The sequence below is a fragment of the Pan paniscus genome, chromosome 16 (assembly GCF_029289425.2).
Source record: "Pan paniscus chromosome 16, NHGRI_mPanPan1-v2.0_pri, whole genome shotgun sequence".
Classification (NCBI taxonomy): Eukaryota; Metazoa; Chordata; class Mammalia; order Primates; family Hominidae; genus Pan; species Pan paniscus.
The window spans coordinates 30,799,502-30,821,608 of NC_073265.2; the positions used below are offsets into that span (position 1 = coordinate 30,799,502).

Consider the following 22,107-nt stretch of genomic DNA (forward strand, 5'->3'; position numbering starts at 1 on the left):
AATTATTCATTCATTTAACAGGCATCTGCCTATTTATTTATGGAAAGCCTACTGTGTGCAAGGTGGTCTACTAATAATAGCTAATGTTTGACTGGACAGTGTGACGACACAGCCAACTTTCACACCAGGTCCTGGGAAAAGGGGTAGAAGCAGGGGAAGCAACCAGGAAAAATGACAGCCCAAAAAGATATGGGCAATTAGGCTTTGGCCTGTGTAGTGTAGTGGTGGGGATATATATTAGGTAAAACCTGGGGATTACCAAGATCTTGGGAAACTCAAGACCCAAGTTGGAAAACATACGGCAATTGGGGCTGGAGAAAATGGGCATTTTTCAGGTAGGAGGGACTTGGAGATAAAGGCATGGCAATAGGACATGAATATGGGGATTTTGGGTGAACGGCTCAATGAAAGGGAGGCACGAAGGGATGCTAGCCGATCCTGTTGGGGGAGCCCCGGGTCAAGGCAGTTTTGGGGAGCCAGATGGATGGGAGTGTCTAGGGGTTGAGGTGCTCTAAGTCCTGAGAGGGCTGGATTCTGGGATCAGAGTCCGAACAAGAGTTGGGGTGTGGTGGGGGCTGACAGCGGGGTTTTGAGGGAAGGCTCTGGAGTGCTGGGTTAGAAAAGATGCCGGAGCGGGTTTAGGGAAAGGAGGGGCGTGGCCGGGGAGCCCATCCTGGAGGCCAAGCCGGATCCTCAGGTTTGGCCAGGGGGCGGCTGGGGCCGGCGTGCCGGCGGGGCGCCGGCGGGGCCGCGGGGGTTTGCGGCGCTGGCTGGGATTCGCGCTCCGAGCCAGTCGCCGGGGCTCCGCGGGGGGGCGGTGCGAGCTCGGGCTGCGGGCGGGCCGGGAGGAGGCGGCGGCTCCGAGAAGAACATGAATCAGCGGCGGCGACGGCGGCGACGGCAGTGGAAGGAGCGCGGTGGCCCGGGAGCGGCCCCGGGGACCCCGCGCTGCTGACGGCGGCGACCGCGGCCGGAGGCGGGCGCGGGTCTCGGAGGCGGTCGCCTCAGCACCGCCCCACGGGCGGCCCCAGCCCCTCCCGCAGCCCTCCTCCCTCCCGCTCCCTTCCCGCCGCCTCCTCCCCGCCCTCCTCCCTCCTCGCTCGCGGGCCGGGCCCGGCATGGTGCGGCGTCGCCGCCGATGGCGCTGAGGCGGAGCATGGGGCGGCCGGGGCTCCCGCCGCTGCCGCTGCCGCCGCCACCGCGGCTCGGGCTGCTGCTGGCGGCTCTGGCTTCTCTGCTGCTCCCGGAGTCCGCCGCCGCAGGTAGGGGCTGGCACGGGAGGCGGCGGGAAGCGGGGGGCTGCGGAGGGGCGCGGCCGGGGGTCGGAGCCCGGGGCGGGCCTGGCGGGCTGGAGTCGGGGTGGGGGTCCGGAGCCGAAGGCCGAGGCTCGGGGCCGGGACAGGGCGCGCTGCGGAGTGCTCGCCGCCAGATCTCCGGCCGGGCCCCCACCCCCAACTTTCTGGCGCTCGGGGCTCTTCTGGCGGGGTGGAAGAGAAGGGAGCGGGGTGTGGGCTGTGTGGTCAGCGGGGAGTGTTTGGGACTGCATTTTCCCGCCTCGATGTTCCCAGCTGTTAGCTCCCTCCTTCCCAGTACTGGGGACCCCATTCTGCCTGCCCCGCACGCGAAGGTCCGCCTCGGAAACCACACGGGCCGGGGCTGGGCACCCAAAGGCCACCCTGATACCATTTAGGTACACAGGGGCTGTGAGGGTGCCCAGTCACAAAAAACAAATGGGCACACTCGAGTTCCTGTGCCCTCAGAGCTTCCTGAAAGCAGAATCTTGGAGAGGATGGGCTGGTGCCAGGTTGCTGGTCTTTGGGAGGGGTTAGTCTTGTGTTCCCACATAGCCACTGAGGCATTTGCTGGTGACAAGAGCGTTCCATGCAGCACGGTGCTCTCCAAGTTCCCACCCCGCACCTCGGGGACTGCTGGGCATATAGGGAGCGGGAGGCTGGCCCCCATCCTGTGACTGGTCCTGAGAGGGTGAAGGGAGCAGGGAAGAGCCACAGGCCAGGACAGCGGCCACCCGCTGGCATCTTCTCTTGAGACAGCATTCCTTGCCATATCAGCCTCTCAGGGAAGGGAAGGGAAACGGGGTGACGAATATTCACAAGCCGAAAAGTGTGGACCTGATGCTCAGGGAGCCCACGACTTTGCCTAGAGTCACACAGCAAAGGGTGAGAAGAAGCAGGGCTGGATTTCACTTATGCGAATACTTGACCTGCCCCTCTCTCTGCTTAGAAACATGCCAGGAGGCCAGGAGAGGTGCGGGGTGTGTGTGTGTGTGTGTGTGTGTGTGTGTGTGTGTGTGTGTGTGTGCGTGCGCGCGCGCGTGCGCGCACGCACACAAGTTCCAAAGAGTGGCCCCTGTTGATGTGGCAGTGGCTCAGGGGTCTTAGGCTCCCTGCTCAGGGCCCCAGCCCTCCCTTCTGCCTCCCACCTTCCTAGCACTCGCCCCTGCCCACATTCAGGTATTAATAGAGCGGATGGCTGCCAGGAAGGCTGCCATGTGTTTGATCTGACGTGGTTTTGCAGCCATATGTTCTCCACTTCAGGGGAGCACCCCCTCCTTTCCTTCTTCAGCCCTGCTCCATTTGGTAAGGTTGGGTGCAGAGGGTGCTGGCAGCAATTCAGGGTCTGGGCTGACACCTTGGGTGGAGAGCTGGCGGCCTGTTGCACTAGTTGGGTGCAGCAGTCATTCCTAGAGCAGTGCCTGCCCTAGTAGGGTAACTCCCATCGTTTCAGCCCAGCCTGCCTTCCTTTTGCTGTCTGGGCTCAGAAGGAGGACATGGGGAAGAGGTCCTTAGAGCCGGAGGGAACTTGGAGAGCTTGCCATGCCCCTTCCCTTCGCCCAGGTCCAGCGACCTTCCCTTCCACACTGTCCTACCTCTGCTTCCTTGACTTTGGCTGAGAAAGAGCCCTCTGTCTGACACAGAAGCTACCTTCTAGAAGAGAATGGGAACTGTTTACAGAGACAGAGTCCCTCTCAAGGCTGACACGTGTTCCTTCCCACCCCTCAGGTCTGAAGCTCATGGGAGCCCCGGTGAAGCTGACAGTGTCTCAGGGGCAGCCGGTGAAGCTCAACTGCAGTGTGGAGGGGATGGAGGAGCCTGACATCCAGTGGGTGAAGGATGGGGCTGTTGTCCAGAACTTGGACCAGTTGTACATCCCAGTCAGCGAGCAGCACTGGATCGGCTTCCTCAGGTGCAGGCCTGTGGGGGAAGGTGTGGGCTGCCAGCCAGGGGGCAGGCTATGCTCTTTCCTTGGGGATTGGGAGCTGGGGCCCTCTCCTGATGCCCAGAGGTCTGTGGTTTTTTTATTTGGCTACCTGTGGGACTTTCCAGAAGTGGGGGCAGGCTGAACTCATCAAGTTTGCCCAGCAGAGCTGCCGCCCTTGCCCTCGGAAGCAAGCCTCGTATCCTGTTTCCACAGCCTGAAGTCAGTGGAGCGCTCTGACGCCGGCCGGTACTGGTGCCAGGTGGAGGATGGGGGCGAAACCGAGATCTCCCAGCCAGTGTGGCTCACGGTAGAAGGTGAGGAGGCAGAGCCATATGGGCGTGTTGGCCTGGAGCACGTGCTGTCTGCTGGTGACTATACCTCTGCAGCGGAGAACTCAGTAGAAGCTGGGCTGCCCCACTGCTCTGTGGGGCCTGGTTGTCCAGGCTGTAGGCCCACTCCAGATGTCGGAAGACCCTACCAGTTGGAGTTGGGTATCTGAGAACCAAGGGACCAACTGGGATCCACAACCTGTGGGGTGCAGTCTGTTTCCGTTGCTTGAGCAACAAGCTTCAAGCATCCATCTGGGACTGGACCCTGTTCTGCCAAGTGGCCTGGCCAGCAGGGGGAGGGGAGGAAGGCTCTGCAGCTGCGGGAGCTCAGAGCTGTTCAGCCCAGGAAAACAAAGTGACTAAGAAAGTAACAAAGGGCCCTGAATGGGAGCTGGGGCCTGGCAGCAGAACTCTGCTAAAGCTCCCACCCACTCCCCTGAGTTTTATGCCCCTCTCCCAGCTCTCCACCCCCAGTCTCCTCTCTTACTGCAAGAAGAGCTGTCCAAATCTGCCATGCCTAAGGGGGCAGCATGGAAGACGTGTCTAAGGTGCCAGGCATGGTGGCGTGTGCCTGTAGTCCCAGCTACTCCGGAGGCTAAGGCCAGAGGATCACTTGAGCCCCCAGGAGTTCCAGGCCAGCCTGGGCAACATAGAGAGACCGCCCCACCACCAATCTCAAAAAAAAAAAAAAAAAAAAATTCCTAAGGAGCCTGAAAAAGAGAAGCACCGCCTACCTCTCAAGCTAGATGCCTGTTCTGCTGTTGACCTAATCATAAGGGGCCTGTGGGAACCTTCTGCGTGGAGGACTTCAGATGTAAACAGACTTGTGATTTGTACAGTAGGAAGCCAAGAGGTGGCAGGGCTCACTCCTCACTCCCCTTCTCTCCTAGGTGTGCCATTTTTCACAGTGGAGCCAAAAGATCTGGCAGTGCCACCCAATGCCCCTTTCCAACTGTCTTGTGAGGCTGTGGGTCCCCCTGAACCTGTTACCATTGTCTGGTGGAGAGGAACTACGAAGATCGGGGGACCCGCTCCCTCTCCATCTGTTTTAAATGTAACAGGTGAGCAGCCTCAGAAGGGGGCTTGGAGTGGAGAAGGAGCTGGGTCCTGGAGGGCACTGAAGCTGGCAGAGTTTCAGCCACTGAGCTTGCAGTTGTGAGCGTCCAGAGCAAGCCCCAGTGTCTGGGGACGTGAGCTGCACCATTACTAAGCTCATTAGTCAGGTGTGCTAGGCTGGCTGGGTGGGCTGATTAGTGGTGATCCTGCTGTGTGTGCTTAAGGAGGGTGTGGGGCCACCTTTGGTTCACAGCAGTCCAGGCCATGCACAGCTGGCCCTCAGAGATGAATTGTATGAGACCAGGGGCACCCATCCCCCACCCCTCCCAAGGGAAGGAGCCAGAAACCAGCCCACGCAGAGCTAGGGAGGAGTATCTGGCAGACACTGAGAAGACAAGACTCTCAGGCTGCAGAGAGGGGAGAGGAGGGAGGGAGAAGGGGTAGGGGGAGGTTAGCACAAAGATACAGGGCCTCCTCCCCTAATGGCGCTTTCCGGGAAACCTCCACACGTTTTCTCAAACAACTGTGTCTGTCCATACCTCTGCACAGTCACACCTGCACACCCACCTGGGCCCCAAGTTTCTTGGGCACATACCCTCACATGCTTGTAAGGCTTGCTTATTTGTGAAACAAAGGCTCGCTTATTTGTTTCTGGTTGAGGCTTGAATTGGGCAAAAAAGATGGGAGTCTGAGCTTGGTCTCATGTGCTGGAAGGTGCCAGGGAAATGGGCGCTGAGCTAGGTTCTCCAGAAATTTGAATCTTGAGAAGAGGTGGACTATGAGACCTCTTGGAAGCAAGTGCAGGTCCTGTTCAGGAGGCGCTGAGTTGGAGCAGATTAGAGAGGAGGTTGGGTTCACTTCCTTCCAGGTGTGCGTGGTTGGGACCCTCAGGCAGGCAGCCTGATAATAAGCACTCACTGAACTCCTACTCCACACCACACTGTGCTAGGCACCACAGGGGACAGCGGGAATACAAAGGAAATAGAAGCTAAAGAACTGAGTATAACTGGGGAGACAAGACACGTGCATAAAGAGCTGAGAACTACTGCAAGGCAGAGAGTCTGCAAATAACAACCCCAAGGGGGCACAGAGCAAACAGAAGGGCTCACTCTGGTATGCGCAATAAAAGAGTGACCAGAAAAGGGGGGCAATTTGTGCTGTGTGTGGGAGATGGGATGGAGGTGGGAGGGTGGTATAACGTTTCTCAAGGGCTTATTTAGCATGCTGTGCACTTGACACACATTACCTGATTCTCACAATTCTCCCATTTGAGAGATGAGAAAACAGAGCCCTCTCCAGGCTCACCAGACTCCAGTGTCCCTGTTCATTTCACCATACCTCACTGCCCAGCCCCTTCCTTTGGCAGGAGGGATTTAAGGATGATCAGACCAGAGCCTGAGTATTCCCCTTTCCCAGTCCTGCACTGAGTGGGGTTGCTGCTTGGGGAGCTGACTGAGGTTTTCTGGCCCCAGGGGTGACCCAGAGCACCATGTTTTCCTGTGAAGCTCACAACCTAAAAGGCCTGGCCTCTTCTCGCACAGCCACTGTTCACCTTCAAGGTAGGAGGGCTGGCAGGGAGGAAGGGTGGATGAGGCCAGGGGCATTCACAGCGAGCTGTCTAGCAGTTAGAATCGTTCTGTGTTCCAGCTCCCCTTGTGGTCCTGCTGGGATCTAGGGAGCAAGGGGTTAATTGGCATAGCTCCCATTCCTAGTGGGAGCACCTGAGACCCTGCGTGGCTGAGATGAGAATAGAATCCTGACGTCACAGCAGATTTCCCATCACGAAGCAGAGTCCTTGGGAGGGAGGGAAGGAGGGAGGGAGGCAGCAGGAGATGGTCAAGGCCCATGCCCAGCCTTGTTTCTGCCCCTCCCTTTGAGGGGATGGGGGTGGGGAAAACAGCCTAGTACCGGATGGAGGAGACCAGAGGGCTGGTGTACAGAGAGAGGGGGAGGGAGAGGGTGTCTGCAGGAGCCAGGCTGTGGCTGCAGGGGCAGCTGCCTGTCTCTCCCTTGTATCTCCCAAGCCTGAGGTGCTGCCCCCACATACCCTCTCATCTCATTCCTCAGTTACACAGGGCCTTCGTCGCAGGGAGAGGCAACCTCTCTCCACAGCCCAGGCACTCTCCCAGGTGTGAGCAGCTGTGCCCTACTGATTGCTTATTTGTGTACTCCTGTGATCCTGGGAGTGCTGAGTAGCCGTCTTTAGGTTGGGGATGCCCTGGACCCTCAGAGAGACTCAAGGCTTGACTCCCATGCCTCCTGCTGCCTCTGCTCATATCCCTACTGGGCACTGATTCTGAGTCCCCGTCCACAGCACTGCCTGCAGCCCCCTTCAACATCACCGTGACAAAGCTTTCCAGCAGCAACGCTAGTGTGGCCTGGATGCCAGGTGCTGATGGCCGAGCTCTGCTACAGTCCTGTACAGTTCAGGTAGGCTCTCCGGGCCGGGCCATGCTCGTTCTGGCTGCATGGCCAGCACTTTGTTGACAGGGATATCACACTCACTAGCCAGCTCCTGGGGGCTTGGTCTGCAGCTCTTTTCAGGCTCTGCTCCTTAGCAGGAAGAACACAGGCCACGGTCTCTTATCATGGGGTGCTCTGGCAACTAAGTGACTTTGCAGATTGGCTCAAACTCATGCATTCATAAGGTTGGAAAGCAGATCACTAGAACAGATTTGGGGTACCTGGAAGGTTTTTCTTTCTTTCTTTTTTTTTTTTGAGATGGGGTCTCACTGTTGGCCAGGCTGGAGTGCAGTGGTGCCATCTCGGCTCACTGCAACCTCCACCTCCTGGGTTCAAGTGATTCTCCTGCCTCAGCCTCCCCAGCAGCTAGGATTAGGATTACAGTCATGCACCACCACGCCCAGCTAATTTTTTTTTTTTTTTTTTTTTGTATTTTTAGTAGAGACTAGTAGTTCACCATATTAGCCAGGCTAATCTCAAACTCCTGACTTCAAGTGATCTACCTGCCTCAGCCTCCCAAAGTGCTGGTATTACAGGCATGAACCAGCACACCCAGACGAGTTTTTCTTACTTAGGTGAAAGCTCAAACCTTTGCTGATACTCACCCTATCATGCTCCACCTTACCCCCCAACCCCCACTCAAGCCAAAGAGAACAAGATGACCAGAAGGGGCCCTAAGCCTTGGAGAGTGGAAAAACTGTGTAAGGTGATACTAAAAACAAGAGGCAATGCAGGCTTGCTCATTTTCATCCGTTTACTCAAAAGCCATTTAATGAGTACCTTTCAAAACTGTTCTGGGCAGTTCCCCTGGGCAGGAGGGGCCCCTGCTCTGGGCTCCACCATTTAGAGAACCCTACTGAGGTTGGGCACAGTGGCTCATGCCTGTAATCCCAGCACTTTGGGAGGCGGAGACGGGAGGATTGCTTGAGCCTGGGGGTTCAAGACCAGCCTGGGCAACATGGCAAAACCCTTTCTCTACAAAAAATACAAAAATTATCCAGGCACAGTGGCATGCGCCTGTACTTCTAACTATTCAGGAGGCTGGAGTGCGAGGATGACTTGAGCCTGAGAAGTCAAGCCTGCGGTGAGCCGAGATCATGCCACTGCACTCCAGCCTGAGTGAGTGACAGGGCAAGATCCTGTCTCTATTAAAAAAAAAAAAAAAAAAGAGGATCCTACTCTGGCCCTCCTTTGGCCACACCCCTTTCCCTGGGGCAGAGAGCCTACAGGGCCAAGAGGATATGCCCATCCAGATGGCAAGGACCCCCTCACTGCCACACTATACTATAGCTATTCAGGATCTCTTGCCCTAATGGTTCTGAGTCTGCTTCTGGGGTCTGTGTGGGCCTTTTCCCTGCTCCATCTTCCCAAGGATGGACCGCAGTGTGATATGACCACCTCTAAGCCCAAGGGGCAGCCATTCGTGAGGGGGATGGGAATGGAGCTTGGATATGCAGTCAGCATTGTCCACGCCTGTGCACATGAGGCCCCTCATGGTGCAGACCTTGGCTTCAGGCCAGCTCTTCCAGTGCCTCCTCATTCTGACTCGGGACTCCAGGGATTTGGAGAGTTACAAATGCAAACCTGATCTCCCAGGTTGTTTTGAAGGTTTATTGGTCAAAATATTAAGAGAGAAACTATTTAATAGTTTGTTAGCTGATTTATAATGTTTAAATATTTAGACATATAGTACGTGGATCTCTTTGTACTCTTGCCCTGGGCCCCCAAAATGTAAGATGAGGGGCTGGTTCATAGTGCCCTAGGCTCCCAGTTTTCTCTGAGCTTCAGAAGCTCTAGAACTTTGGAGTGGCATGTAAACAGGCACAGTAAGTGGTAAGTATGCCCTAAGAGTTTCGTACCAAGTACAAAAGGACAAGAGGAGTTTTTTGGAGTGGTTGAGAAAGGCTTTCACCAAGAAAGTGATATTTGCACTGAGTCTTAAAGGATGAGTAGGCCTTTGCTAGGAAGCGCAGGTCATTCCAAGTGAAAGGAACAGCATTTGCAAAGGCATGAAGGTGTGGAACCCCATGTATTATTGGGGTGGGGGCAGATGGGAGGGCGTGGGTTGCAAGTGTTTGCTGATAGAGGAAGCATTCATTCAAGCACCCATAACTATACCCATCCCATCTTCCATCTCTCACAGGCTCTCCCCTACATCATTAGTTTTCTGCTTTTCTGTAGGTGACACAGGCCCCAGGAGGCTGGGAAGTCCTGGCTGTTGTGGTCCCTGTGCCCCCCTTTACCTGCCTGCTCCGGGACCTGGTGCCTGCCACCAACTACAGCCTCAGGGTGCGCTGTGCCAATGCCTTGGGGCCCTCTCCCTATGCTGACTGGGTGCCCTTTCAGACCAAGGGTCTAGGTAAGGGATGCATAGAGCAGAGCGGGTGGGCAGGGCTGGAGCCGGGAAGGGGGCCGTGTTGGCTGGAGTTCTGAATGGTGCTGGTAGAGATGGAGGTTCAGGCATCATTCGGCAAACATTTACTGCATATAACTACATACCACCTTGTAAATAGTTCTTGTAGGTGGAACAGATAAGCAAACTGGAAAAGATCAGATAATGTGGTTGATAAAGTGTCCCCAGGTGGTTAAGGAAACCCCCCCTAAAAAGGTCTGAAGGATAAAGATCTGAAGGATCTGGGATCTGAAGGATAAAGAAGAAGCCATATAAATATCTGGGGGAAAATCACTGCCAGAAGAAGGCACAGCAAGTGCAAAGACCCTATGACAGGAACTTGCTTGGCAATTGCAAAGAGGCTGGCATAGCTGTGAGAGGGGAGTGGTAAGGGATGAGGCAGAAAGGCAGTAACCATGGTGATGAAGAGCAACACTGCCGAGCTGGGGTGCTGCCTGTCCTGCCCATTGCTTACCCCTCCCCCAGCACAGTGGGTGAGAGCAGTCAGAGCTGGGAGGTGAACCCTTCCCCAGTTTGTGCCTCTCAGAGCTGTTTAGTTCTTGGGAGTTGATTCCAAAGGTCTGCATGGAATTATGATGGTGGGAAGAGCAGGGGTCTTAGCAATCTTCTCTCTTTGGCTGCAGCCCCAGCCAGCGCTCCCCAAAACCTCCATGCCATCCGCACAGATTCAGGCCTCATCTTGGAGTGGGAAGAAGTGATCCCCGAGGCCCCTTTGGAAGGCCCCCTGGGACCCTACAAACTGTCCTGGGTTCAAGACAATGGAACCCAGGTAAGACAGAACCCTCCCCTCTCTCCACTCTCCTGGAGTATCAGCCTTCAGGGTTCTAAGGCCTTTAAGAATTTCAAAATGGTTGTCTTTGGTGGGCCTGGGTCTCCCGCAGCCCCAGGGAATCCTTTCCTCCTCACCCTCCTCTGCAAGCTCCACTTCTCAAAGGATTGGTCTCCTGTTAGGGTTGCATCCTGTGTGCACTTTGTAAATAAAGCAGGAAGCACATTCCTGCTTGAGCTGGGGGAGGGCACAGATAAGGCTTTGTCCCCAGCTCAGTTCGCTCCCATCCCCCACCTGTGCATTCTGGGACTGAGCCTTGTTTGTGTTCTGGAGAGGCCCCTGCAGCCCGGAAGAGGAATGTGATTACTCCCAGAAGGTTGTGTTCCTGCAGCCCCTGAACCCACAGTGCCCCTATACTCCCATGTTCCCAGCTGGACCTTTTTCTGTCCTCAGGCCCCAGCTGGAGGCCTTCTCCTCAGGCTCACTATGGGGTGGGGGCTTTTCCTGGCTGCAGGATGAGCTGACAGTGGAGGGGACCAGGGCCAATTTGACAGGCTGGGATCCCCAAAAGGACCTGATCGTACGTGTGTGCGTCTCCAATGCAGTTGGCTGTGGACCCTGGAGTCAGCCACTGGTGGTCTCTTCTCATGACCATGCAGGTGAGGCTTATAGGCGGAGAGGGGCAGAGACTCAGGGGATCAAGGTTTTCAAGGGCAACCTAGACTGATGGGAGGAGCCTAGTAGCATCTCCCCTCCTAGTAGACCCACAGACAGAGTGAAGAAGTTGAGGCCAGGGCTGTTTAAACTATCTTGGCTGGGCATGGTGGCTCATGCTTGTAATCCCAACATTTTGGGAGGTTGAGGGATTGCTTGAGGCCGGCAGTTTGAGACCAGCTCTGGCAACATCGCAAGACTCTGTCTCTACAAAAAAATTAAAAAAAAAAAAAAAACAATTAGCCTGGTGTGGTGACATATGCCTGTTAAGCCCAGCTGCTCCAGAGGCTGAGGCAGGAGGATTGCTTGAGCCCAGGTGTTTGAGGCTGCAGTGAACTATGATTGCACCACTGCACTCCAGCCTGGGCAACAGAGTGAGCCTGTTGTCTCTAAAGAAACAAACAAATAAGGCCAGGAGTGGTGGTTCACACCTATAATCCCACAACTTTGGGAGGCTGAGGTGGAAGGATTGCTTGAGTCTAGGAGTTTGAGACCACCTTGGGCAGCAAAGTGAGACTTTATCTCTACCAAAAAAATTTAAAAATTAGTCAGGTGTGATGTTGCACACCTGTAGTCCCAGCTACTTGGGAGGCTGAAGTGGAAGGATTGCTTGAGCCCAGGAGGTTGAGGCTGCAGTGAGCTGCAACTGTGCCCCTGCACTCTGGCCTAGGCAACAGAACAAGACTGTGTCTCAAACAAACTATATCTCATTCTCCTCTCTCTGCCCCAGAACTGGCATAGAAATCCATGGTCACCCTCTAGGTCACAACAGCCAGGGCCTGTCTCTGACCAGGTAGGAAGGACTCTTAGGCCTTCCTCTGGAGCCCCTTTCCCTCAGGACCCTTATTGACCTAGAGGAGCCCCTTGAACCAGCTGGATGGCCATCCTGGGAAAGTTCTGAAGGGACCTCATGGTGTCATCCTAGCTCATGCCACTGCACCTCCCTCCCACAGGCCAGCAGGGCCCTCCTCACAGCCGCACATCCTGGGTACCTGTGGTCCTTGGTGTGCTAACGGCCCTGGTGACGGCTGCTGCCCTGGCCCTCATCCTGCTTCGAAAGAGACGGAAAGAGACGCGGTTTGGGTAAGGGGATGGGGATGTGGAGGGAGAGGCAGGTAATGATGAAAGACCTTGGAGATGACCCCAAATCCTGGGTTTTCCTTTAGGCAAGCCTTTGACAGTGTCATGGCCCGGGGAGAGCCAGCCGTTCACTTCCGGGCAGCCCGGTCCTTCAATCGAGAAAGGCCCGAGCGCATCGAGGCCACATGTGAGTGGTGGGTGATCGTGGGAAGGACAAATGGGCTGTCTTGTGCCCCATCTGCATTCTTTTACCAAATTATTAATTTGACTGATAGGTCTGAACATCAGTGAGCCCCAGGCACACAAATCTGCCTGTGTGGAGTTCACCACCCCAGCCGTGGGAGACCTAAGCTCATCTCTATGCTCTGAGGGCAGAGTCTGGGGTATAAGAGGCTGGGTTTTGGCTCAGGAATCAGAGATCCCTCTTTCCCACAAACCCTTTCCCCACAGTGGACAGCTTGGGCATCAGCGATGAACTAAAGGAAAAACTGGAGGATGTGCTCATCCCAGAGCAGCAGTTCACCCTGGGCCGGATGTTGGGCAAAGGTATGTGAGGCTGTGCGGGGATGGGCATGGCTGCTTTGCTGTAGCTGGAAGTGTTTGGTTGCCCCTGTCACTTTGAGGCTGTGGGTTTGGGTCGGCTTCCGTAAACAAGATATGCTTGTAGACTCCTGAGTGTGGGATGTTTGGGGGGAATGGTGGCTGGGGACAGGGAGGGCTGAGGAGCTGCTCCCAGCATGCTCTTGCTTTGGCTACTGGCAAGGGTGCCTTCTCCACTGGCCCCAGAGTCTGCTGACTGTGTCCCCATGGAGGGTCACTTGGGAGGAAGGTTGGCAGGGAGCAGAGAGCCAAGGAGACTCTCCCTCACTTGGATTGGTTCCTAGGAGAGTTTGGTTCAGTGCGGGAGGCCCAGCTGAAGCAAGAGGATGGCTCCTTTGTGAAAGTGGCTGTGAAGATGCTGAAAGGTGAGTGGGGGATAGCTGTAGCCTGAGGGCATCACTTGGAAGGGTAAGAGGGGCGAATGACCCTGAGGCAGGCTCTGCTTTGCCCCTAGATTTTCCAAGAAGAGCTGGGCAGCACTAACTGGGATGCTGTTTACCACACGAATAATTCACAAGCATAAACCCAAACATACATATTCATGCCCAGCCATTGCTGTCTGCCATCGGCAGTGACTGTCCTCTGAGTCCCCTCTTGGGTGATTACAGCTGTGGTTGGTTGACCTGCTGGGCTGCCCAAACCAAAGGGAAGGGAAGGCATTAGCAAGTGGAGAAGTTGCTGAGTAGCACCACTCCTTGGGGGTTTCCCCTGCTCATGGCTGGGCTGTTTCCTGGGCTCCCTGGGAAGCCTAGGACATCTGAAGGACAAGACCTAGGAGGCCTGGGTCAAAACTAGGGGCACATCTTGTTTTATTTCCTCCTTCCCCATCCCCTTCTCCTAGCTGACATCATTGCCTCAAGCGACATTGAAGAGTTCCTCAGGGAAGCAGCTTGCATGAAGGAGTTTGACCATCCACACGTGGCCAAACTTGTTGGTGAGCCCATTTTTGGGGGAGGCAGATAGAGAATAGGGCTAAAAATATGCTCTACCAATATGAGAGGGCAGCCTATAGGAGAGACGTTTGGACTCATCTGGTAAATAAATAGATGGCAAAATAGCAAGGAGGGTCCTGGCAGAAATCTGAGGTGAGGAGTGCCAAAGGTCTGCACATGAAGACTGTGTGGCCGGATGTGGTGGCTCATGCCTATAACCTCAGCACTTTGGGAGGCTGAGGTGGGCGAATTGCTTGAGGCCAGGGGTTTGAGACTAGCCTGGGCAGTATAGCAACAGCCCACCTCTATTAAAAAACAAAACAAAAAAACATACACACACACACACGTATACAAAAATTAGCTAGGTGTGGTGGTGTGCACCTTTGTCCAGCTACCCGGGAGGCTGAGGTGGGAGGATCATTTGAGCCCAGAACATTGAGGCTGCAGTGAGCTGTGATTGCGCCACTGCACTCCAGCCTAGATGACAGAGCAAGATACTGTTTCAGAAAAAACAAAGACTGCTTGTGTGGACAGAGAAGGAAAGGAAGGGGACAGAAGATGCTCCAGGGATATGGGAGCAGCCAGAGTCCCTCCTGGGTAGTCCCCAGACCAGTGTGGAGCCTGTGAAAAAATAAAAAATAAATAGCAGAGCCAAAGCTAGAGATGGGACCCAGCAGGTGGGGACTTATGCAGACACCCGAACTGCCCCTTGACCCTTCTATGCTCAGCTCCTGACTCTCCCTTGTCCCAGGGGTAAGCCTCCGGAGCAGGGCTAAAGGCCGTCTCCCCATCCCCATGGTCATCTTGCCCTTCATGAAGCATGGGGACCTGCATGCCTTCCTGCTCGCCTCCCGGATTGGGGAGAACCCCTTTGTGAGTACCTGGTGTAGGGGTGGCCAGGAGGAAACGGGTGGGAACACAGGGCCTGGAAAGGCATAGAGACCCTGGCAGAGAGGGGCTTGCTGGGTAGGGCTGATGGAGCTGGGTGGGAGTAGGAGGGGTCTGAGTTTGAATCCTTTTAATCTAGCAGGCTTTCTTTTCTCTCACAAAACCCTGCTGAGAAATATAGGCTGGGCAAGGGCCCTTTCTAGGGGGAGGGACTTGTGGAGCCCCAGGGTGGGGGAGTCTCGTCTTCCAGGCTCCCTCTTAGGCTAGCCGAAGCTTCCTTGCCTTGGGAAGGCCCTCCATCCCCTTCCTTCCTTCCAGTGATTCTGGGGACAGCCTTCAGGCTTTCTGGCCAGGGACCCCCATCCATCCTGCCCCAGCTGGGTGGGCAGGTTAAGCCTGAGCTTGGTCTGTCTGTCCACTAGAACCTACCCCTCCAGACCCTGATCCGGTTCATGGTGGACATTGCCTGCGGCATGGAGTACCTGAGCTCTCGGAACTTCATCCACCGAGACCTGGCTGCTCGGAATTGCATGTACGAATTCTGGAGGACTCGAGGGTGGGAGACAGCAGCAGGTGCCAAGAGGAGCTAGCTGATGGTCGGCTCCTGCCTGGGACAGTATCTGCTATGCATGGGGGTAGCTTGGGAGCAAAGATGCAAAGATGTCCTGGCTCTTGTGGGCCTGTGAGCATGGCAGAAGGCTGACTCCCTCCCTCAATGCCCCTTGTAGGCTGGCAGAGGACATGACAGTGTGTGTGGCTGACTTCGGACTCTCCCGGAAGATCTACAGTGGGGACTACTATCGTCAAGGCTGTGCCTCCAAACTGCCCGTCAAGTGGCTGGCCCTGGAGAGCCTGGCCGACAACCTATATACTGTGCAGAGTGACGTGGTGAGCAGGGTGGCCCGTGAAGCTTGGTGGGGACGAGTGTGAGAGCAGACCTTTAGGATCTTTAAGGGCCTAGCCAAGTCTGCTCTCTGGGGTTTGGTTGCCCCTGATGAGGCCCTGAGCCCCAGGTTGTGCTTGTCTCAGAGCCATGGCTCTCTGCCTGGCTCAGGACACCTAGTGACAGCTTCTCCCCCAACCTCGATTCTGTCCCAGTGGGCGTTCGGGGTGACCATGTGGGAGATCATGACACGTGGGCAGACGCCATATGCTGGCATCGAAAACGCTGAGATTTACAACTACCTCATTGGCGGGAACCGCCTGAAACAGCCTCCGGAGTGTATGGAGGACGTGTGAGTATCCTGGGAAGGGGGCTCTGGAAGGAAAGGGGAATCTGGAGTTTTGGCTGATGGCTGCCACCACAGTTGCTGGCCCAGTGGGAACTAAGAGCCTCAACTGGACCTTTGTTTTTTGATAGAAACATCCTTGTAGTTGGAAGGCTGCACTCCACCTCATACTCACTGTTCATCTACCACCTCCCTGTTTTCTTTCTTTCCCCCTTTCCCATCCCAGATTTCTTGCTTTAGCCTTTGTCTATCAGTCTCTTTTCTCCAGTTTGTAAGGAGAACCAGGAACCCCAAGAGCAGAAGGCACAGTGCTGAGTAACAGTGTGGGAGGTTTCCCTGCCATCTTCCCACCCGTCATTCCTTTTCTTTTTTTAATTTATATTTATTTTATTTTATTTGTTCTACCCTAGTGAATACAACCTTTGTCCTGGAGACCCCAGCTAGTCTAAGAAAACTTCCTAGGCTGAGCTCTCTTGGGAATCTAAGATAAGGAACTGAGATCCTGGGAAGAAGGGAACTGCCTCCTCTTCTTTCTGCAAGCCCAAAGCCCTCGGGACTGGGCAGGCAATGATACCACCCACTTTGCTAGAGTGATAACAGACCCTGTGACAAGATAATGGGAAGTGTCACTGACATTAGCTGGGCATTTAGGCATTCTTTCAGGTAATCTTCCTCTGACCTTATGAGGAAAAGACTATTATTTATCCCCACTTTGTAGATGAGAAAATAGGATTAGAGAGATTAAGTAACATGGCCAACGTCACAGAGCTAGTAAGTGAATGAGTTGGAATTTGAACCTAGATCCCTGTAGTTTTAGAATATATACTCTTAACTCTTTATGACAACAACTGTGATTTGTCTGTTCTAGTCTTACACTCCCACTCCATCCAAGCCAAGGGCTCCCTAGGCCTTCAGACAACCTTTTGTGAGTATTTTTTGTTTTGTTTTTTGAGACAGGGTCTCGCTTTGTCACCCAGGCTGGAGTGCAGTGGCATGATCTCTGCTTACTGCAGCCTCGACCTCCTGGGCTCAAGTGATCCTCCCTCCCCAGCCTTCCAAGTAGCTGGGACTACAGGCACGTGCCACCACACTCGGCTAATTTTTGTATTTTTGTAGAGACAGGGCTCCGCCATATTTGTCAAGCTGGTCTTGCGCTCCTGGGCTCAAGGGATCCACCTGCCTTGGCCTCCCAAAATGCTGGGATTACAGGTGTGAGCCACCACGCCCAGCCCAGAGGACCTTTCATGAGCCCCAGGGGGAGTGGGAGCCACTGTGACCAGAGAAAGAATCTGCTCCATTTCTTGCTCTGGGATTGGACTTCCAGAGGGCCGAGGTCATGGACAGGCACAGGAAGGCTCAGCCTGATGGTGGGGTCCTTCCCTTGGACAGTGGGTTTGAAGTGCCCTGAGCCTGGGCTGTGGGTAACTCACCTACACCTGAGAGGGAAATCTTGAGTACACAAGCCAGGCCCTGGCCCTCCTGTTCATTCAGCAGAGCTCAGGGCATGGCAAGGGGCAGGAAGCTCACATCTCCCTGTGGCTGCAGCCTGCTTCAGTTCTAATCTGGAGCTGTAGAAGCTCTGATGGGCAGTGGGGACCAGACCCCAGCGCAGCCTCCTCCCCAGCTGGAGCTGGTGCTGTCAATGGAGAGTGGGCAGGCACTGGCCTCACCCAGGCAGCCTGGTGGACAGGCGCCAGTTGGCTCCTAGCACAGCCTTGAGGACATGTCCCAGTCTGGCCATGTACCCACGGCCCCAGACCTTTCCCATTCCCACGACATGTTCAGTGTCTGGCATGATTACTGCCATTACTGGGGGCCCCTGCTGGGGGTGTGCTGGTGTGTGAGGCAGTGCTTGGGGCTCTTGTCATGGGCATAGGCAAGAGAGTCAGGCATTTGCATTCATTGGACTTGGTCTCAGCGTCTTTCCATTAGGTTTTTGGTTTGTTATTTTTCCACCTGAGCCTGAGGCATTCCTTGGGCATCCTGAGTGATAGGCTTCAGGGAATTTATAAGGTTCCTGAAATTGTATGTAAAAAAGCATTCCTGGCAGGGGACGGTGGCTCACGCCCGTAATCCCAGTGCTTTGGGAGGCGGATCTCCTGAGGTCGGGAGTTCCAGACCAGCCTGACCAACATAGAGAAACCCCGCCTCTATTAAAAATACAAAATTAGCTGGGCGTGGTGGCGCATGCCTGTAATGCCAGCTACTTGGGAAGCTGAGGCAGGAGAATCGCTTGAACCCGGGAGGCAGAGGTTCTGGTGACCCGAGATCACACCATTGCACTCCAGCCTGGGCAACAAGAGCAAAACTCCATCTCAAAAAAAAAAAAAAAAATTAATTCCTGTTGGGAGGAGAGCTGGAAGCTTTTTACAGATACTCAAAAGTTATATATGAACAGTGAGGACTTTTTCTTTTTTTTGAAATGGAGTTTTGCTCTTGTCGCCCAGGCTGGAGTGCAATGGCACAATCTTGGCTCACCACAACTTCCACCTCCTGGATTCAAGCGATTCTCGTGCCTCAGTCTCCTGAGTAGCTGGGATTACAGGCATGCACCACCCTGCCCAGCTAATTTTGTATTTTTAGTAGAGACGGGGTTTCTCCATGTTGATCAGGCTGGTCTCAAACTCCCGACCTCAGGTGATCTGCCCACCTTGGCCTCCCAAAGGGCTGGGATGACAGGTGTGTGCCACCATGCCCAACCAATTTTTGTATTTTTTAGTAGACATGGGGTTTCATCATGTTGGCCAGGCTGGACTCGAACTCCTGACCTCAAGTGATCCACCTGCTTCGGCCTCCCAAAGTGCTGGGATTACAGGCATGAGCTACTGCACCTGGCCTGATTCAGTAGGTTTCCTTTTTTTTTTTTTTTTTTTTTTAAAAAAAAAAAAAAGAGAAAGGGCCTCGCTCTGACAGCCAGGCTGGAGTGCAGTAATGCAATCACAGCTCACTGTAGCCTCAAACCCCTGGGTTCAAGAGATCTTCTGCCCAGCCTCCCTAGTAGCTGGGATTACAGGTACTTACCACCATACCTTGCTTATTAATTTTTTTTTAATAGAGACATGGTCTCGCTATGTTGTCCAGACTAGTCTTGAACTCCTGGGGTCAAAGGATCTTTTAGCCTCAGCCTCCTGAGTAGCTGGGACTACAGGTGCATACCACTGTGTCCGGCTGTACGGTGAGGAATTACTGAGTAGGTACTGCCCACTCAACATAGGAGGGACTTTGGAGTCAACCCCCTCGCTTCAAATCACAGCTCTGTCACTTTCCACGTGTGTGACTTTAGTCACGGTTCTTAACCTCTTTGTGCATGTTTCCACATTTGTAAATGTGGAAATGATTTCTATTTGATCATTGTTTTCATAGGGTTGTTGTGAGAAATAATAAGCCAGGATGTGCCTGTAATCCCAGCTACTCAGGAAGCTGTGGTGGGAGGATCACTAGAGGCCAGGAGTTTGAGACCAGCCTGAGCAACATAGCAAGACCCTGTCTCTACAAATATATTTTTTATTTATTTAATTTAATTAATTTATTTGCTTATTTATTTATTTTGAGACGGAATTTCACTCTTGTTGCCCAGGCTGGAGTTCAGTGGTGCAATCTCGGCTCACCGCAACCTCCACCTCCTGGGTTCAAGCGATTCTCCTGCCTCAGCCTCCCAAGTAGCTGGGATTACAGGAATGTGCCACCATGCTGGGCTAATTTTTTTTTGTATTTTTAGTAGAGATGGGGTTTCTCCATGTTGGTCAGGCTGGTCTCGAACTCCTGACCTCAGGTGATCTGCCTGCCTTGGCCTCCCAAGGTGATCCCACCTCAGCCTTCCGAGTAGCTGGGACTACAGGCGTGTCTACCAAGCCTGGCTAATTTTTGTATTATTATAGAGACAGGGTTTTGCCATATTGCCCAGGCTGGTCTCGAACTCCTGGGCTCAAATAATACCCCCCTTTGGCCTCCCAAAGTGTTGAGATTACAGATGCGAGCCGCTGTGCCCCACCAGGGAATAAAATTTTTTAAAACCCTAGTGCCATATGATGAAGGGGCCCCTGCTTTTGAGGGAAGGGCTCCTGCCTTTTCTCACGCTTCTCTCCACCCCAGGTATGATCTCATGTACCAGTGCTGGAGTGCTGACCCCAAGCAGCGCCCGAGCTTTACTTGTCTGCGAATGGAACTGGAGAACATCTTGGGCCAGCTGTCTGTGCTATCCGCCAGCCAGGACCCCTTATACATCAACATCGAGAGAGCTGAGGAGCCCACTGCGGGAGGCAGCCTGGAGCTACCTGGCGGGGATCAGCCCTACAGTGGGGCTGGGGATGGCAGTGGCATGGGGGCAGTGGGTGGCACTCCCAGTGACTATCGGTACATACTCACCCCCGGAGGGCTGGCTGAGCAGCCAGGGCAGGCAGAGCACCAGCCAGAGAGTCCCCTCAATGAGACACAGAGCCTTTTGCTGCTGCAGCAAGGGCTACTGCCACACAGTAGCTGTTAGCCCACAGGCAGAGGGCATCGGGGCCATTTGGCTGGCTCTGGTGGCCACTGAGCTGGCTGACTAAGCCCCGTCTGACCCCAGCCCAGACAGCAAGGTGTGGAGGCTCCTGTGGTAGTCCTCCCAAGCTGTGCTGGGAAGCCCGGACTGACCAAATCACCCAATCCCAGTTCTTCCTGCAACCACTCTGTGGCCAGCCTGGCATCAGTTTAGGCCTTGGCTTGATGGAAGTGGGCCAGTCCTGGTTGTCTGAACCCAGGCAGCTGGCAGGAGTGGGGTGGTTATGTTTCCATGGTTACCATGGGTGTGGATGGCAGTGTGGAGAGGGCAGGTCCAGCTCTGTGGGCCCTACCCTCCTGCTGAGCTGCCCCTGCTGCTTAAGTGCATGCATTGAGCTGCCTCCAGCCTGGTGGCCCAGCTATTACCACACTTGGGGTTTAAATACCCAGGTGTGCCCCTCCAAGTCACAAAGAGATGTCCTTGTAATATTCCCTTTTAGGTGAGGGTTGGTAAGGGGTTGGTATCTCAGGTCTGAATCTTCACCATCTTTCTGATTCCACACCCTGCCTACGCCAGGAGAAGTTGAGGGGAGCATGCTTCCCTGCAGCTGACCGGGTCACACAAAGGCATGCTGGAGTACCTAGGCTATCAGGTGCCCCTCTTCCAAAGGCAGCGTGCCGAGCCAGCAAGAGGAAGGGGTGCTGTGAGGCTTGCCCAGGAGCAAGTGAGGCCGGAGAGGAGTTCAGGAACCCTTCTCCATACCCACAATCTGAGCACACTACCAAATCTCAAAATATCCTAAGACTAACAAAGGCAGCTGTGTCTGAGCCCAACCCTTCTAAACGGTGACCTTTAGTGCCAACTTCCCCTCTAACTGGACAGCCTCTTCTGTCCCAAGTCTCCAGAGAGAAATCAGGCCTGATGAGGGGGAATTCCTGGAACCTGGACCCCAGCCTTGGTGGGGGAGCCTCTGGAATGCATGGGGCGGGTCCTAGCTGTTAGGGACATTTCCAAGCTGTTAGTTGCTGTTTAAAATAGAAATAAAATTGAAGACTAAAGACCTAAGGTTTTGTCTCTTCTTTTTTTTTCTTTTTTTTTTGAGACAGTCTCACTGTGTTGCCCAGGCTGGAGTGCATGGTGTGATCTTGGTTCACTGCAACCTCTGCCTCCTGGGTTCAAGCGATTCTTGTGCCTCAATCACCAGAGTAGCTGGGATTACAGGGGCTCACTACCATGCCCAGGTAATTTTTGTATTTTTAGTAGAGATGTGGTTTCGCCATGTTGGCCAGGGTGGTCTTGAACTCATGACCTCAAGTGATCTGCCTGCCTTGGCCTCCCAAAGTGCTGGGATTACAGTCCTGAGCCATCACACCTGGCCCCAGCTTTGTCTCTTAAATGTTTACTTTTTTTGAGATCACAAAGATGAAAGATTTTTATATAGAGAAAAGTCTGGAAAGACATATGCCAAAATGTTAACAGCTGTTATCTTTTTTTTTTTTTTTTTTTTTGAGACGGAGTTTCACTCTGTCGCCCAGGCTGGAGTGCAGTTGCGTGATCTGAGCTCACTGCAAGCTCTGCCTCCCAGGTTCACGCCATTCTCCTGCCTCAGCCTCCCGAGTAGCTGGGACTACAGGTGCCTGCCACCACGCCCGGCTAATTTTTTGTATTTTTAGTAGAGATAGGGTTTCACCGTGTTAGCCAGGATGATCTCAATCTCCTGACCTCGTGATCCACCTGCCTCAGCCTCCCAAAGTGTTGGGATTACAGGCGTGAGCCACCGCACCTGGCAACAGCTGTTACCTTTAAATGATGGGGTTAAGGGGACGTTCTTCTTTGTGCTTTCCAAGTTTTCTGCATTGAGCACAAAATGCTTTTGTAATTAGATACAGGATCCCAATGAATCTTATTATACTGAAGATAATACAGAGTCACCGT

General features: G+C 54.1%; 1 protein-coding gene across 2 annotated transcripts; it reads left to right on the plus strand.

Annotated features, from left to right (window-relative positions):
* The first annotated feature begins 909 nt into the window (after nt 1–909).
* On the plus strand, nt 910–21,230 carry TYRO3 (TYRO3 protein tyrosine kinase). 2 transcript variants are annotated; one of them, XM_003826617.6, is made up of 19 exons: nt 910–1,262; nt 3,021–3,204; nt 3,433–3,533; nt 4,439–4,609; nt 6,077–6,163; nt 6,919–7,034; nt 9,249–9,426; nt 10,104–10,249; nt 10,764–10,908; nt 11,917–12,046; nt 12,130–12,230; nt 12,494–12,589; nt 12,928–13,008; nt 13,485–13,577; nt 14,327–14,448; nt 14,886–14,995; nt 15,192–15,351; nt 15,562–15,698; nt 19,785–21,230. In XM_003826617.6, exons 1-19 carry the CDS (start codon nt 1,139–1,141, stop codon nt 20,173–20,175), a joined length of 2,673 nt encoding a protein of 890 aa, XP_003826665.1. In that variant the 5' UTR covers nt 910–1,138; the 3' UTR covers nt 20,176–21,230. The 2 variants fall into 2 exon arrangements, with proteins under 2 accessions (XP_003826665.1, XP_034794455.1); XM_034938564.3 differs by lacking the exon at nt 15,562–15,698.
* The last annotated feature ends 877 nt before the right edge of the window (nt 21,231–22,107 follow it).

What these genes read in the sequence shown, in the direction of transcription:
- TYRO3 (XM_003826617.6), top strand. Translation starts at nt 1,139, where the DNA reads ATGGCGCTGAGGCGGAGCATGGGGCGGCCGGGGCTCCCGCCGCTGCCG. An exon ending in AGCCACTGTTCACCTTCAAG is followed by an intron (nt 6,164 to 6,918) that starts GTAGGAGGGCTG and finishes CCCCGTCCACAG; the next exon opens with CACTGCCTGCAGCCCCCTTC. An exon ending in GGATTGGGGAGAACCCCTTT is followed by an intron (nt 14,449 to 14,885) that starts GTGAGTACCTGG and finishes TCTGTCCACTAG; the next exon opens with AACCTACCCCTCCAGACCCT.